This window comes from Rousettus aegyptiacus, unplaced genomic scaffold, assembly GCF_014176215.1.
Source record: "Rousettus aegyptiacus isolate mRouAeg1 unplaced genomic scaffold, mRouAeg1.p scaffold_m13_p_8, whole genome shotgun sequence".
Classification (NCBI taxonomy): domain Eukaryota; kingdom Metazoa; phylum Chordata; class Mammalia; order Chiroptera; family Pteropodidae; genus Rousettus; species Rousettus aegyptiacus.
This window is the reverse complement of record NW_023416311.1, coordinates 55765924-55784420: the sequence shown is the minus strand read 5'-3', so window position 1 is coordinate 55784420 and position 18497 is coordinate 55765924. Positions and strand designations below refer to the sequence as shown.

The 18497-nt window shown below is 32.5% G+C and overlaps 1 protein-coding gene across 2 annotated transcripts in view; it reads right to left on the bottom strand.

Annotated features, from left to right (window-relative positions):
• KIAA0825 (KIAA0825 ortholog) overlaps positions 1 to 18497 on the bottom strand; it is a 352289-nt gene that overhangs the window by 258431 nt on the left and 75361 nt on the right. For both annotated transcript variants that reach the window (XM_036226108.1, XM_036226109.1), the window contains 2 exons: positions 8407 to 8568; positions 357 to 451 (listed from right to left, as the gene is read on the bottom strand). In XM_036226108.1, coding sequence (XP_036082001.1) covers positions 357 to 451; positions 8407 to 8568 — 257 coding nt within the window. The remainder of the gene's footprint in view (positions 1 to 356; positions 452 to 8406; positions 8569 to 18497) is intronic.

Here is an 18497-nt window from a genome sequence, read left to right as displayed (position 1 = left end):
CTTCCCTCAGTGCTTTTCATTGGCCAAACCTTCCCAGAATCCAGAAAGCAAGGAAGCCTGGAAGGGAAAGAGTGGTAATGGATCTGAGAACAAATAGTTACATGGTATATACACTAAAATAAGAAGCCAGTTCAAACTATTCTTTCTTTTTCCTTTCCTTTTTAATATCCATTTTTACCCCTCTCCACAAAATTCAATTTTTGTCAAAGCTTATAAGTCAATTTTCAATCGAGAATTATGTTTGTGTGTGTCAAATGGCAAAACTCAAAACATTTTGATTCGTAATGGATTCACATACATATGATGATGATATTAAATATGAATAAAGAAATACCACCCTTTAATTCATCACTTACCTCTTTTACTGGTAGCAATTGCTCTGAAGGATTACTGATTTCATTTCCTTTGGATTTCTCCCTTACAGCTTCTGTATTGGATGTATCCAAAATTCCTATGTGATAGAAAAGGAAACAAACACACAAATGTACATTAAGAAAAAGAAACCATACTAGGTGAAATTAATAAACTCAGGTTAAAATTCATTATATACAAAATCTCTATCTATAGTATATATATACATATCAGAATCCAGAGAATATAGTCAACAAAATGTAGGGTGATGTCACCATTACAATGATGACAGTATCAAAATATACAGAGTCCTTTTCCATTCAAACATAAAACTTAATAAAATTTATGTGCTATTTATTTCATATTTGAAGTACATACATATATAATCTGTAAAATATAGATCCATTTGTCATTAACACATTTTCATGTTGATAGTGTAGGATAAGTTAAGAGTGCAAAGGAAATATTAATTTCCTTGTTCACGTAAAAGGTTAAGTTCTAAAGTGTTGCATTTAAAAACAGTTGGTGTTCTTTAGCACTTTAATACTTTTTTTGAAACAAGAAAGAACAAAAGTACATGGATAAACATCAGCATTTTAGAAAAAATTACACTCAAAGTATATCAATCATTCATTGGAAAACCACAAACACTGGGATAGATGAGAAATAATTTGTAGCTCCAAAAATGGAAATATTTTCTTAACTTTTAGTTTTTAGAATTAAGGAACTCTTCTCCCTAGGGAAAAAAAATAAACCTACAAAAACATAATAAATAAATATGTCAAAAAGAAATCTTTCCACTTTTTCATTAAGGTTCTATTAATTATATTTTAATTTGATATGAACGAGTTATCATTTGTTTCTTGCTTAGACTTGATACATGATGATGAATTATAACTATTATGTAATTTTTAAAAAGTTTAAGAATCTTAAGAGTCAGTTTCTCCTTATGTCCTGGGCAAACAAATTTCAAAATCTGAGTCAAGCTTCTGATCAATATAGTCATCTAGAAGATGTATGCTTTTTTTGTTTTTTGTTTTTTTCTAAATATTTGGTTCTGTGAGCTTAATCATGAGTGATTTCTAAGTAATGCAGTTCACAGACACATTCCCTAGAGAGGAAAATATTCTATTTGATAGAGATAACAACATCCTTTTGGGAAATTTTATCAGAGTTTATCTCTTCTAGGGAAAAGTTTTCTTCATCTTTTCTTAATAATTTAGGATTTGTGAATACTTTTGAGAACCTAAATAACGTGACAGAACACTCCAACCGTATAGTCCATGTAAATGTTCACACACACACACACACACACACGCACTCACACACACTACTGAGGGTTACCAGGCCCTCTTGTAAATTGCATTCATGAACCTCAAGGGACCACAGACTGCAGTTTAGGAATCCTGCTTCATTTCTCAACACACATCACAACATAAAGAAGGTTTTAGATCAATGTTATACATTTAACCTAAAATGCTTTCTCTATGGCATGCATTTTATTATGTCTTTTTAAGAAGATGGTATTATAAATAAGAATCAATTCTAACATTTAAATAAAATCCAGATTAATAAAAGATTTTTAAATAAAAAAAGAAAACTATAAGGCTACTAAAAAATATGAAATATTTTTTCAAAAGCTCTGTGTAGAGAAGACTTTTCAGGACACTAAGTGCAGAAGCCGTAAAACAATTCTGCATAACAAAATATCATTAGCAGTCAAAATAGATATGATAAACTGACTTTGCACTTTCAAAATGTCCACACTTTTTAAAAAAGTTAATAGACTTTAGACTTTAGAGTAGTTTTAGGTTTACAGCAAAATTGAGCAGATAGTACTGAGTTTCTATAAATTCTCTCTCCCCCTGTCCTCAGTTTCTCCTATTGTTAACATCTTGCATTGGTGTGGTATATTTGTTACAACTGATGAAACATTATTGATAGATTATTATTAACTAAAGTGCATAATTTACATTAGGGTTCATTCTTTGTGTTGTGCAGTTCAATGGGTTATGCCAAATGCATAATGTCATATATCTACATTTAGTGTACCATACAGAATAATTTCACTGCTCTAAAAATCCCTCTTTTGCCCTTTCTCTTCCCTTAACAACCACTGGTCCTTAAACTGTCTCTACATTTTTGCTTTTTCCAGAATGTCATATAGTTGGACTCATATAGTAATTAGCCTTTTCAGATTGGCTTTTTTCACTCAGCAATACGCATTTAAAATCCTTCCATGCTTTTTTGTGGATTGATATCTCATTTATTTTTATCACTGAATAATATTCCATTGTATTGCTGTACCACAGTTTATCAATTTACCTAGGGAAGAACATCTTAGTTGCTTCTGGGTTTTGGCAATTACAAATAAAGCTGCTATAAGCATTTGCGTGCAGGTTTTTTTGTGGACATAAGGCTGCAATTCATTTGCACAAATACCTAGGAGCACAATTACTGGATCATACAAGACAACATTTAGCTTTATAATATATAACCAAATTGTCTTCCAAAAAGGCTATTCTATTTTACATTCCTATCAGCAATGAATGAGAGTTCCTGTTGCTTTAACTCCTTGCCAGAAACTGGTGTTGTGTTTCAAATTTTGGCCATTTTCATTGGTGTGTAGTGCTATCTTCTTGTTTTAATTTGCATTTCCCAGATGACATATGATGTTCAGCATCTTTTCATATGCTTATTTGCCATCTGTGTATCTTCTTTGGTGAGGTGTCTGTTCAGATCCTTTGCTCATTTTTTAATTGAGTTTTTTGTTTTCTTATTGAATTTTAAGAGTTCTTTGTATATTTTGGATACAAGTCTTTTATCAAATATATGTTTTGCAAATATTTTTCTCAGTCTGTCCCTAGTCTTTTCATTCTTTTAACGACCATACCTTTTTACTTGGCAATTCCATTTTAGAAATTTACCACCCAGTTATACATGTGCACATATAAGACATAGGTCAAGGAAATGTGCCATATCATTGTTTGTGGTAGCAAATGAACATGAAAAAAGGATCCTCAATGTCCATCAATGAGTACTGGTCAAATTCACTAATGGAAAACTATTCAGCTGTTAGAAAGAATGAAGTGTTTCCACATAACTGTTAATAAAAAAGAACTTCTGTATAGTACATCAATATTTTGTGTTATTTTAATAGGGGGATATATATGGAAGTAGTTGTCTCTGGAATGGGAAAAAAATATAATTTCACCATATACTCTTTGTCTTATTTAAACAATTTACCGTATGCATGAACTCAAAGAAATTTTTAAGAAAAAAAATAATAAATATCAAGTTTATGACATAAATGGGGGAACGCTTATATTCTTTATTATTATTATTTTTATTTTTTAATTACAGTTGATATTTAATATTATTTTACATTAGTTTCATGTGTACACCATAGCAGTTAGACACTTGCATAATTTATAAAGTGATCCCCAAATTAATCTAGTACCTGCCTTCACTAATGGTGAAGAGATCAACAAGTACACATTGGTAGTTACAAAATAGTCATGGGGATGTAAAGTACAGCATAAGGGATACGGTCAATAATATTGGAACACTTGGATTCTTACTTTACTCTTCTACAGATAGCTCAAAAATTCCTCTAATTTAAAAGTTATTTACTCAGGAAAAATAACATTAGCTCGAAGTATAAACTTTGCAGATCTATTTCTGGAAATAACTATATGCCATTGTGAAGCTACAATTTAAGACTTATGAAAAAAGTTTAATTATCTTATATTTATCATTTCACTCCCAACTACAAATGTTTATTCATTCAAAGTAATGTGCTTTGATATTTATACAAACCATCTGCTTATTTTCATTATCAGTAAATAAAAAGTTAGGCTTCCCAAGACTTCTCTGGCTGGTGAGCAATTCTATAGTAATATAGAAAATGAATTATCAAGCAATTATGATAGCCTTTATAATATGATCTTCCCCTCAAATTAAAAAGACTTTTTAAAAACTTAATCCTATATAGAGAAGCAAAAGGGATCATTTTTGGGTAAAATTAGTAACAATGAATGTAAAATAGTAACATATCTCTTGATTTTAACAAATTGTGGAATTTTTATATTTGCTTGGGATTCAAAGTGATCAATTTCAAAATTCGACATTGTCAAACTTTATGAGCTCTGTGAACATTTGACAAATTATTTCACCTATTTAAAATATATTGAAAATTCTTTTTTTTCCCAGTAGTAAGACATTTACTAGAGCAAGCAGAAAGGAATGCACATCTTAAAGAAACCTTCACAAAGTCACAAAATTCAAAGTATGCATATTTATTTTATAAACAAGATAGAAGATAAATCATCAAAATCATTTCAGCAAAAGATTTTTCTACCATTGTGCCCAGCATTGTCTAAAGAAGGTAGCCCATTCTGGGCTCATCACTCCAAAATATAGGTTATTTGCATGCAATCAATACTGGTTTCCTTAAGAGCATGCCCAGATTAAGGACCTCAGTAGAGTGCAGAGGGTCACAGGAATGCTAGCTGCTGAACAGCCTCCCCCTACAGAGTTTGCTGTGGTTCATTTTACGCTTCTGGTTAGTTTCTACACTGTCACTTTTTTTTTTTTTTTTTTTTTTTTTCATAGAGAGTAGAGGTTGGCAGTACTTCCCTGTGACATTCACTTTCACACCCAAATTGGTCTTCATGGGCTCCCATTGTGTGCACTACAAAGCAACTTGCCTTGTTGGCAGCTCTAAGTGGGGAACTACAAGTCTTTCTTTTCTTCACTGTTCTTTTCTGGCTCACAAGCAACCTCCCACCAAAAGCTGAATCTGTAGAAGAGACTACATCCAAGAGATAATACTATGAAAAAGTATGAAGAGAAGCCCAGGTGGCCACCTTGCAAATTTCCAATGTGGAAGCCTTCGACCTCTCTGCCCAAGAAACAGCTAAAGTCCTAGTGTAATGAGCTTTACAAACCCTAGGAGCCTCTTTACCTTAACTACATACGCCTCCCTAATACAGTCCCTTAACCATCTAGCTAAGGAACTCTTAGAAGCCATTTGACCCCTCTTAAGACCCCCTAAGAGTACAAACATTCTTTCAGAAGATCTGAAATCTTTGATTCTTCTGAGACAAACCCTAAGTGTTCTTCTTACATCCAATTGAAGCAGCCATTGCTCTTTGTCGATTGCTGGGGCTAAAGGAAAATGAAGGCCAAGAAGCCTCCTGGTTTAGATAAATCTCAGATGCCACCTTTGGAAAATTTGAGGAACTGCCCAAAGAACAACTTTATTCTGAAGGATTATTACAAGTGCCCCATAAATCAAACCTGAGGCCACTCCATAAGATATAATTACCTAAAAGAAATACACTAAGGTAACATAATAGTTAAATAATGTCCTATCATTTTCTAAAATGACCAAAATAAAAACCATCAAATCATGACCAAAAAGAAAAAAAAAAACAAATAAATATAATAGCTAAATACCTTTTCTGTCTCAAAAAATATTTCTTGGGTCTCTATAAAATCTGTTGCATCACATTCAAATTACTAAGACTAACTCAACAACATAGTAGGAAACATCAAAGTAAAAAGTGGTTAATCATCTTTATATCTTCTCTATGTGATGTTAAGCACCTGGATATTTTTAAAACATCTGGACAATGAAAAAAAAAAAAAAACCTCACCTTTCATCACATTGTTTTGGTTACATAGACATAGCAGGCCAAGATCTTTATTAGCAAAATATGCTCCAATCAAAAGAAATACACAGGAAATCGAATGATGACTTTTTTCTTTATTCTCTCCCATACAAGATTTCTAAGCAAAAGATTAACTATCAGGATAATTTAAGATACATTTGGTTTCTTTAATCATCCGTTTCGAGGAATCTTTGCCCTCCTGATTTAATAAACCAAGGCTTTTGGTAAGAATTGATTAACTTGGCTAACTGAATAAAACATTTAAGACTTTTCTTGAAAATTATACTCAATATCATCTTTCCAGGGACCATTTGCATAAAGTTATGTCAGATTAAATCAACCTTGGCTTTGTTATAAAAAAAAAAATTACACATTTCAACAATAAAGAAAACATATATCACAAGGAAATGTTCCAGTACTTAGACATTTCTTATACCTGTCCTTTAAAATTCCTTTCATACTATGTTTGATAATCCCTAAATATGTTTCTCTACTACACTATTATTAATGTGATATTGAAGTTGCTTTTATCTTCCATGCTGCTTATGTGACAAATTTGGGGTAAGACAATATATTATGGCATAATTAAATATTTTCTCTGTTGATTTTATTCAATAATAGTAACTATTGCTCTCAAATAGACAGCATTTGCAAGTCTCAACATTGCTTGATCTTAGCCTACCAAAGTCAAACCAGCTTTTTCTTTTTCTCTTTTTTTCTGAAATCACTATGTCAAAACTTTGCTTCAATTTTTGGCCATTTCAGTTTTATATCTTTACCATACCTCTCTAAAAGAATTCAAATTTTGAATTTATGTTGCCCTTAGAAGGAATGAAATTCTCAGAAATGACCTAATTTCTGTAGGGCCTGGCCTAGGACCAATGCAAGATGAGTGAATGGGTAGAGCTTTAGATTTGTTGGGTTCACTCTGTTTCTTGATCCACAGCTCAGGAAAGATCTGCTAGAGATGTAGATGAGGGATGCCAGACTTTAGCCAAGAATAATGGATGAGTGCTCACACCAAGTGTCAACTGCTCGAGGAACCAACATGTCAATCAAAAATTAGAGTGTCGTATTTCTCTATTTGGATCTCTTTGACTCAGCCTGCTCTGTCTAAAAAACCATTTAGTACTTATTTTATCTCCTAATTAATCTACTTTTTCATTCTCTTTTAATTTTCATATTTTATGTCTCATATTTTAATTATTTTCTCATTGGCTTTTGTCAGCTTCAGAAATCTATGTCCCATCTCCAATTTTCTTCAAATTATCTCCAAATTTGGAAAAAGTATCTACATTATTTACCTTATAACGTAATAGTGCTACTTAAACTTAACCTGAAACATGGACGGGCAGTAAGCTATGCTTAACATAAAACAAACTCCATCCAATCCTATAACTTTTCTACAGTTTTTACCCAAAGTAAGCAAATATAAAAGTAAATATATTAAATGAAATGTAATTCCTTACTAAAAAAATAAGGTTTTGAAATTTTCTGATTGTTAATCATTTGCTTGCCTAACTTTGTTTTACAAATGCAGCCTCTATCTATATTTATTCTCCTTAAAATGATATATGGTATCACATAAAAGAGAACTTTGTATAGTTCATTCTGATATAGATGCAAATCTTTATCAGAATAGATATGAACACAGAGTACATATCTTAACTATTATGGCTTTGAATTCTACTTTTAATTTTAGAAACGTTATTCCAACACACATGGCATGATTTTCTTCAAGGGGATTTTAAGACTAAACTTAAAACAATATATGATATAATTATATTTACTATTGGAATAAAAAGTATTAATTGTTTATGATATGCTAGATATTCTTTTAAATACTTTATACACCATAAATTATTTAATTCTCACACTGCTACATAACATATTGGAATCTAAAGCATCGAATTGTAAAAGAAAACAAAGAGGAAATTAGTTTGCTCCTATACTATTCTTGTGAAAGTGAGAAAACTGAGGTCTAAGGAAACTAAATATTTTGTTCAAGGTCATCTAGCTGCTAGTAGCAGAAAAGGAGCTACTGGATGATCCAGTCTGCTCGTTCTTTTCATAGGCCAGGCTGTATTTCTTTGAATTAAAAAAAAAATTTGATCTGATTTTAGCTAAAGACCATTATCCAGAATTGACTTATGAAGTATTATCAGCTCAAGTTATGCAATTTGCCATGTATAAAGGATAAAATGTAATTCTACGGTTTAATAGAATTTTCTTTAATTCTTAATGTTTCTTTCATACTTTGTTTATTTAAAGAATTCTATCACGCATTTTTCTTTTTTCAAGTAATAGTATATATTCAGTGGCAGAAAGCAAAAACAGAGAGGATGACAGATTTACAAATTTAAACAAAAGAGCATGTTACCTGAAGTATTCCTGGGTATCCTAAGTGATAAAACCATCTCTTCTAACAAGTCTCGAACATTTTTTTCCAGTTCCAGAAAGGATTTTGTGAGCTGTGATAAGAATTTGAGTTCATCTAAGGAGAGGAAAAAGTTTCTTCCTTTTTGTGGGCATTCAGGAGTAACTGTGAAGAGAGAAGATCAACACTATTGTACATTGTATTTGTTTTCTCAGTATATTCTAGAACGATCCATGTGGTTCCACAAACCATCAAAACTAACAAGATCCTTATTGAAAAACCTAGTTTGTTCTCTAAGAAATACATATAAAGTCTCCTAGGAGAGTCTTTTCTTTTGGAAAGCTAAAATTGAGTATTCTGTTTGAGGCAAATATGACCAGTAATTACTTTGATTCTCAGAGCTAAAAACAGGAATGTAATTTGTTGTTGTAAAATCACTTCTTATACCATTTTAGTTTTTTAAAAATCTGGCACAACTTTAATCACAAGGAAACATTGGACAAACCCAGATTGATGGACATCCTACAAAATAGCTGGTCTATACTCTCCAAAAGTATTGTGTCCAGAAACATAAAGACCAGGAAATGTTCTAGTCAAAAGGAATCTAAAAAGACATAACAATTGAAATCAACATATGATTAGTATTTTTATTTTACTATAAAGGACGTCATTGGAGGTAATTAGATGATACCTAAGTTAAGTCTACAATTTGATACTTTTATTACATGATTGTTAATTTTCAGATTTAGATAACTATACTGTGGTTATGAAAAAGAATGTCCTTGTTTTTAAGAAATACACATTGAAGTATATAAAGGTAAGTGTTTGTAACTTATTCTCAGTTGCGGGGAAAAAACAGTTTTGAGAGAGAGAGAGTGTAAATTTGGACATGTAGTAAAATATTAACATTTGGAGAATCTGGATATTTTTTGTAAGTCTGAAATTAAAATACAAATTTTAAAAAAGACTAGATAAAGGATATAACTCTTCTAGACCTTAGAAATGTTGCTACTATATCATTAAAAACAAGCAAATTAACTTAGTTGTTAAATCTAGACTATATAATCCATAAAAGCATGTTTAAAAATAACTTCTGTTTAAATAATTGTGGTATCTATTGCTTTCTTAAGAACACTACAACTCAAAATAAACAAAAGTTGATTATTTTCTTTTATTGGTCAAGTCACACTACCATTTTAATATGATAGAAAAATATCTTAAGCTATTTTAAGAGTGTGGAGGATAATAACAGCCTCGCCAAATGGAACTTTTGACCTAGTTTTCAAGGATTTAAAGAATCCTTCCTTTATTATTGCCACATATTTAAGAACTGTTTTGAGGTTTAATTACAAATTGAATTTAGTTTATTTTCTAAACTTTTATAAAGTAAGCACAAAGTTCCTTCAGAGAGAAAAAATTAAGAGTGCTACTTAGAAATGATGTACTCTGTGCTGATTCCATGTTTAAAAAGGTTACCTTCATCATATGGATTTAGAAGAACAGTTCCAGTAATGCAACTATTTATCCACCTTAAACTTTAAAATGTTTACATCATACTTGTAATTGTATGATACAGTCTTTCACTGAGAACCAAAATTGTCATGGTATCTTTGTAGATACTATGAGACCTGTCGACCAACTTAAACTGTGGATTTTAGTCCTAGTCTTAAAGCGTAAAGAAAAGGTTTAAAAAAAAAAAAAAAAAAAACTATGAGATACCTACCAAAACTCTAAATTGATGTTAGCCCCAAATACATTAAAGTCCATCTCTATATACAGCCCTACTCATAGCTACCATTTTTCTGCAGTCATACCAGAGAATATAAACACATACAACCAACACATATAACCAAGGTTTTGCCTTAAAATTATAACAAAAGTGAAAAGAGAATAAATATATTATGATTCATGTAGCCAATGCTTGATTCTCACTGGGCCTATATAAGTTCTGCTTATGTAGATTGAGGGATTGGTTTAATCTTCTAAATCTTAAAGATGTTGCTTTTAGAGGTAAATGTTTATAAGTCAAGGACTTTAAGGATCTGTCCTAATTCTTGAATAATTTGACTGGAAATTAAACATATTTAACAAAGCTTTGTGTAGCTCAGGTATAAATTATAAATATTGTGAATGTTTATAAAGTAAGCAAAAATGTTCTCCCTCCCAAAAAAGAAAAATCTTTGAGTCAAAACATTATAATCTAACAGTGCTACTTGTTCAAAATTATGTAGATTCTGAAGATTCTATATGGAGAGGTTTTAACCTACATGACCTGGATTTAGAAGGATCTTGTATTTCAGAAACTTAACTATTGAAAGATAAATCTATTTCAATTCAATGCATCTTTATAACTTAATAATTAAAGAGGATGGAATAGTATGTATGACCTAAATCTCATCATTTTTATCCCAAAGAAGCAATGATTATGGTAGAGGTCCATTAATTAGTAGTCCTTATTTCCTATTATTATTAGCTCAGTGTTCTCCCATGGGGTATTGTGAGGGTTCTTAATTTATGGTGAAAATAATTCTGCAATAAATTCATTTTGTAAAAGTTCAATTAAAGCAAAATAAAACACAAAGGACACAATAGCACAGTATCTCACAGGACTAGTGTTCTAATCATCACAACTTAGCTTATGATTTCTATTTAGCTAAGCGTATCTATTTTTCTGTTCTTTAGACTTCACTGTTAAACAGCTTAGGAGAGAGATTCTCTCAGCAGAAATCACCTTCACTAAATCACTCTCTTTTCCTTCTCTCAAGATTCTGTTTACTGCTCTCCTCAGTCACTTCTCCAGAAAACCTTATCTGGATACAATCAATCCAGAGGTTCTGCCTCGCCCTCTAAACTAATCTGGTCTTTATTTATTTGTTGTTTTTTTGTTTGTTTTTATCAGTATGGAACTGTTTTGCTTCAAGAAATTTTGGATCTACATGTTTAACACAGGCAACTATATTTAGCTGGCCACCGATCATTGATAAAAATTATCTGAAATGATGGTTGTTGCTTTATATAGGATAAGCTCTATAATACTTAGAAAATACAGATTTCTCCTAAATCCTAATAATAGTATAAAGAAAAAAATAAATTTCCATTTTAGAGCAAGACTTTTAATTTATCATCAACTAATAATGAATAAGTCCATGTATAGTTAGGATTTTTTCCTCTCTATATAATTTTAATAAAAACTTTTCTAAAACATAACAAAATTCTCTGCTTTCCTATTATTTAGAGTAACACAATTTAAATTTTTTTTCATAACTGTGTTATGATAAAAATTACTTATATCTATGCTATACTCAGGGACTAATGTCTGCCCATCTGTTAAAGGGCATTTCTCAGGTTGATAATCATCTGAGAAGAGTTCTATAATGAAATAGGTTTAGGAATGACTATTTACTAAATAATCCTTAAAGTGATTCACAATGCAAATTAGCATATTAAACTCTATTTACTTCCATAATAATGTAAAATGTTTAAAAATTTAATGTTTCTCAAACTTTTTGACCAATGAATACATTTACCAATACATCTATTAACATCTGGGATTTTTTCAAAAACAAATGTTAAGAGGACACTGCTCTGGATTATACTTTAAAAATTTCACCAGGAAAAAAATATGCACAGATATTTATAGAACTAGTGTCCTAAAGTAAAAAAACTAAAAACTTTTTCTCTATAGATGTATATATCCATAGAGATAGATAAAGAGAGGAAAGGAGAGAGAGAGAGAAGAATTTAGATTTATTATATAGAGAATATAAACTCAAAAAATATAATGTAAACTATAGACTATACACTTAGATGTGTTTTTCACCTAGTTATTGGTAGTTAAAATGTCAACTCCATTCTCTTGTAGCAAAATTAAGGACACTGAAAATAAATCTCGGAGGATATTTGGGCTCCTCGCATTTGATCCACATAAGGCAGCATTTGGAATAATTATCAAAGTCCAGCTAAATCAGACAAACCATAAAAATACGGTAGTGGTTGAAAGCACACATATTATTTTTCAAAACCATTAGCAACAAAATTCTTGTTAATAATAGCATTAAGATACAGGAGAAAGTGAGAAGCTAGAAAATCAGATAATCTGAAGCTGGTGGATCAGTATAATAGGATAAAAGGTGCACATTTTCATTTTCCCAAGAAAAATGAACACTAACCACCCTATTATTGACTGTAAATGGATCTATTTTCAGCAAGGAGGTATTCTTGGTGCCACCAGACAAGTGATGTAAAAAAGAGGGTGACACACAAAAGCTATTGAAAGTCTCATTATTCCAGATGAAATTCATGACATAATCCAAATGAAATATATTTGTTCCAGTAAGGAAAACTTTTTAACAGTATTACAAAAAGAAGTCAGCAGGGACTGCATAGGAACAAACAATAAGCAGCACTTTTGCCAGTACCCAAGTCACTTCCTGAGAGCAGGTGCGACTTTGAAAAACACTGTGGTATTGCAGCAGCCTAAAGGAGCACCATGCCTCCTTAAGCTCCTGCTTCCATGGAGCCACATAGCAGGGGTACGAACAGAATGCGAACACCACGTCCCCAGTTTATAAAGAACCTTCTTTGTCATGTAAGTCTAATAATTAGCTGGAAAATCATGAAGGGCCTGCAAGCATTGTTTTTTGTTTGTTTGTTTGTTTGTTTTTGTCCCAGACACCAAGAAGAAACTGCAGCTGTTTCTCTTTTCTCCAGCACTATTTTTATAACTTATTTTTAAATTTATATGATTAGGAAAGCATTTGAGGTAAAACTAAGACAAGAAATATTTCCACTTTATTTTTCAAAACTAAATTTTTTATTTATCTCTTTTGAAGAAGGTTCCATATGTACCACCCAAAATAGGGTAAAACTTTAAAATAAACTGAGTAAATGAATGAGTGAGTAAATAAATGATTAAAGGAATGAAATGATTATCTTTGAAGGTGAGTGAAAATGCAACCCAATACATGTTGAATATGTGGAAATTTAGATATCCCACCGATAAGTATTAGGACCCTTCTTCTATTTGGTGAGAGAATGGAGAAGGAATTATAGGGAAAGCTGAACCTCATAAATATTAATAAATCTGAATTGGAAATCAGAAAATATTTAACTCTTGGAAGCTGGGAGTTGCACTCTTCTGTTCCTCTCTAGCTTTCCCTACTTTTGTTTTTCCCTATGTTTTATTATGTGGCATACTGCTATTTGAGAAGTACAAGAGGTGGTAGAGTGGCTAATTTGTGGAATTACAACCCAGATGGCCTGGGTTCAAATTCTGACACTGCTCCTTACTGGCCATGTGACTTCGGACAATTACTACTTAGTCTCTCTATGCTTCAACAGTGCACGATGTTTAACTGAGTTGAAATATTAGAGCAGTAACTGAGAAGTAGCAGGTGCTCTATAAATGTTAGATGTTATTACCATTTCCTCCAAGAAGCCTGCCCTCAGACCCTAGGTCAGCTTAGTCTCCTACTCTCTAGGAGCTTTCCCATCTTACCCTATGCATACCTTCATTTTAGCTCTTACTATGTCTCATCGTAATTGTTAGTTTCGGAGATGTCTCCAGAAACTTTAATCTCCTGAAATGCAGAGATCATTTTTTTCCCAGTTATTGCATTTTCACTATTTATCATAGTGCCTACATGAACAAATAACTCACAAAGTGAAAGCGAGTGTCAGAGACAAAACCAGCTATTTTTAACTCATTTTCTTTGGGCTTTTCTCTCTTCTATGAACATGCTTCTTTAGTAACATACTGATATTAAATGGGTTTAACAGTCATTATTTTATGTCAGATTGAACAGGGGATATTTGGGGAGAAATAACTGTAAATATCATATCAGAGATATGTTTCACTATAAACTACTTTAAATATTACTGTTATTTAATGAACACCGTCTCTAAGTTTAAACATTCATGAAATTGAATTATAGACCCACTCCAAGAACTTCCACTGCTTCTTTGCTGACGACCCTTCAAAACATTGGTTTTGTTTGTGTATGGTCATTACCTTTTTTATAATATAAGCCAGGCATGCATGTTCATAAAAACAATTTTTGCATACAGTTTTAGGAGGTTCCCAGATCCTTTGAGGCCTTGGGTTCTACCGATTACCTGGTTAAGGCCTTCTGCCTCAGTCTGTCTGACTTAATGAGAAGTAGGCCCCATAGGGCTCCCTCCCACTAAGGAGACATATAGCTTCTAGAAATTTCTGTCTCCCTTTTCAAGAATAGGTCCAGTCTAGCTTCTACTTCATAACATCCTTACCAATCTTCCCATGTGATAAAATAAAAGGTCTCAAAACACAGACAACTCACTTTTTTGCTTACTATGACATAGTCCCTGCATAAGGTGAGGGGATAAACTGAGGAACAACCAATTTTCCACCCTTTCAGGAACTTAGACAAACACATAGATTAGTGCTAAGTGACAGTGCTTTGGCAGTGGTATTCGACAACCAAAATATTCCATTAGAAAAGATTGAATCGTTAATACACACATATGCATTTTCTATAACTTCTTTCTCTGAATGTTCTTGGCCAAGACAATTGTTATACTTAATTTTGCAGCCATTCACAGGATTGGCAATAGTGATCTAAAGACAGGTAGACATATGGACAGAGGGAACCATGTGTTTGAAATAAATCTTCAAAACCCACCCAAAGCCCCCAAATGACAGGAAGGTTTGCCTTTCCTCTTGGAGGGGCCCTCATAGCAAATACTGCCTTGCTTCACATACCAAGAGAAACTTAACTGGCTGAAAAGAGTGGTGATAGAGTCACCTTGAAGCTATTCTTCTGGGTCAATGAGAAAAACTGAAAAGAAACTGCTTCTATTATTACCCTCTTATAATTCCCAGGCCAACACTGGCTCCACTGGAAGTTACCTAAACGTACTGCTAAACGATAACAAAATTCTCCCACACTCCATTCCATCTTCTCTGGCAAAAGCTGTTAGTATTACATTAACAAAGAATTGGACTTCTCGCTCATTTGCCAAGGGTATCATGCTCATATCCCTCTCCTAGTTTCTGTCATTCTTTCCTCTCCCTCCTCCTCCTCCTCCTCTTCCACCTCCTCTCTCCTTTTTTTTTTTTTTTTTTTTTTTTTTTTAACTGAGAACATGAGAGAGTATCTGACTCCTGATGTGGCCACTGCTAGTTGAAGATGCTAATCAAAGAATGATTTACTTTTGAATTCAGTCAAAATTGAGAACTGTACACAGGGCCAATTTCTGAATATTTCCTCAAATGACTTTTCTCTTGTTTTATGCTAGCTTAACTTCCAGTTATAAATACTTAGAAATGCTGACCCTTTCAGGGAACACCTTAATAAAAAGACATTTACAGTGTAATGAAATGGGGTTTAAATTCTAAGTAATATATGCTAATGGCACATTATTAATGAAATATCTTCCTAATATTCGTTTCTTGGTCTCCAATTTTGCTAGAGTTCAGTTAATTATATCTATCATATATGTTACTTTCTATTATCATGACTAAAAATTAACCTATAGAAAAAACTTAAACTAAGTTAACAATCATTTTAACTAGGTTGCAGTTGAGAAAGGATATTTCATTTTTTAAAAGAATACACCATGACTGAGATGTTACATTATCAGCTCTTACTATAACATGTTAAAATTAATTTTAAAAATTTAGCACTGGAATAAAAATGCCATCATCATAAAGATGGATTTAAGTTAAGATACCTGCTGGCTGTGCTTCCTAATATATTTTCTAATTGAATCATAACCTTTCAAAAGCGATCGAACATTTTTCCTCTTTTATACTAAAAAATAAAGAACAAGCTTCTCTTTATACTTTTTTTTTTATCAGGTAGGCAAATTATAATACCTATGAATATATGTTAAAATTAATGTGAAAAGTGATAGCCATGGTGATAATAGCAATCTCTTGTACCCACCTAGGAAGTTATACTCATGAAGCTCATTATTCTAACAGAGTAGGGAAGCCATTTGTCGGGTGTGATGGCACCTCATAGAGTAAATTTTATAGTTAATTTTACCTTGTTAACTGCCTTCCTCACCTAAGAAATAGTTAACCATAAAGGCAAAATCGTATTTCCTTCAAGCTTCAAATATGACGTTGTAGCACCTTGGTGGAAGATATTGTCTTAAAAGGCCTATGAACTACAAAAAGCATCTTTAAGTGGGTTTCACTTGCTAATTCAACAGAGATTTGCTTTATGCCTATAATGCACCAGGCGCCATGTGACATACACCATGTTCAGAGTGAGATCTGAAGGCAGGATGGGGTTAACTAACAAGGGCCTCACCGCATACCAGTCACCATACCAGTCACCATCAGGTAGTGTGGCCATCTCTCTTTAACCATTTAAGTTCAGGCAAGAAGAAAGATATTAGTTTTAATATATAAGAATAATTCAGAGCTAAGAAAAGTCTGTGGATAAAAAAGTACTTGAAAATAACGGGAGTTGATAGTCATCCTATTTTGATACAAATGGCTGATACTGGACTCTGTTGTTCTGTTATGGTTTGTTTCATGGGAACTAATATATTTTTAACTGAAAAAAAAAAAAGAAAATAAATGAAAAATTAAGCAACTGGACCTAAGTTGCTTTTTTGAGTACATAAACAAATTTTAGACTTAGTTGAAGTTTATATTACAATAAAAATACACAAAACTTTGTTCAATAAAGAAATACTTTAAAATTTACTTTTACCGCATGTTATTGGTGGCTGGAAGAAAGAAGAAAGGAAGGGAGAGAGAAAGAGAGAAAAGTAGTGAGAGGCTGGAGGGAGGTGGTCCCTTTAGACAGAGTTTGGCACATATAGTTTGTGGGACACATCTAGCCCACAGCCTGTCTTGGTATGGTCTGTGAGCTAAACTAGCTTTTCTCTTTGTAAATGGATGCGGAAAAAATCAGAAGAATATTTCATGACATGTGAAAATTAAGTCTGAATTAAGTTTGAAACTTGAATTTCAAGTGTCAGGGTCCACAAATAAAGTTTCATTGCAACGCAACTGGTTTGTTTGCATATTGTCTATGGCTCATTTGTGACACAACAGCAGAGTTGACTAGTAGAGATAGTGACTGTTAAAGGATAAATATTAGCTATTTATCCTTTCAGAGAAGGGGATATGTCTATTCTAGAAGAACAGGAAGAATGCAAAAGTAAGAAAGTCACAGATAAGTTGATACACAAGGGAGAAATCTTGTTTAAAAGGAGGAGGAGGAAGAAAGACAAAATGGAGATAAGAGTATTAATAGCTACCACGTACTGAACACATATTATATGGTAAAAACTTTATATATGTAATTTCTAATTGTCACTGAAACCATAATGAGGAACCTGAGGCTCAGAGAAGGTAAGTTACTTATCCGTAAGGGACAAAGTGAATCTACTCTTGAGAAAAATTGCAGTAACACCAGTTATAACTGAAGAACAAAGTATGAGGGTCAGGAGGCAATTTTTATGAACAGTTTGAATCCGTAAAGCTATATTGGATTAATACGGACAATTTTTGGCCATCAAGAAGAGCCAATGTTTTATTCAGCCAGAACTAAGAATCAAGTTTTATTTGTATCTTTCTTTCATACAAGTTCTGTTAATAATAGAAAAAATACTTATGTAACGCTTACTAAGTCCCAGGTACTGCTGTAAACATTTCCCATATATTTACACTAATCTTCTAAACTCTGAGGAAAGCACCAATATTAGCATTTACCTGCAAGGGATGAAGTGGTTAAATAAATTGCTCAAGGTCACAAAACTCATGAGCAGCTTTTCAGTTGTAGTATATTGGTATCAAAATATAGTAGGAATCAGAATTACCTGGACAGTTTTCAACACACAGATTGCCAGGCTACCCCCTTAAGTTTCTAATTCAGAGAGTCTAGGGTGCAGCCTGATGAGAGTTTAGATTTGTAGCAGGTTCCAGGTGATGCTGCTGACGCTGATTAGGAAATCACATTTAAGCTATCCTGTTCCCCATTTTTAAGGCTTCGCTATACTATAAACTCTCATCAAAATTTAAGATGGGGGAGGATGGGCAAACACCCTTCTTGGTGATTTCCTCACATCCTTCTCCCCATTCAGGTAAGTTTACA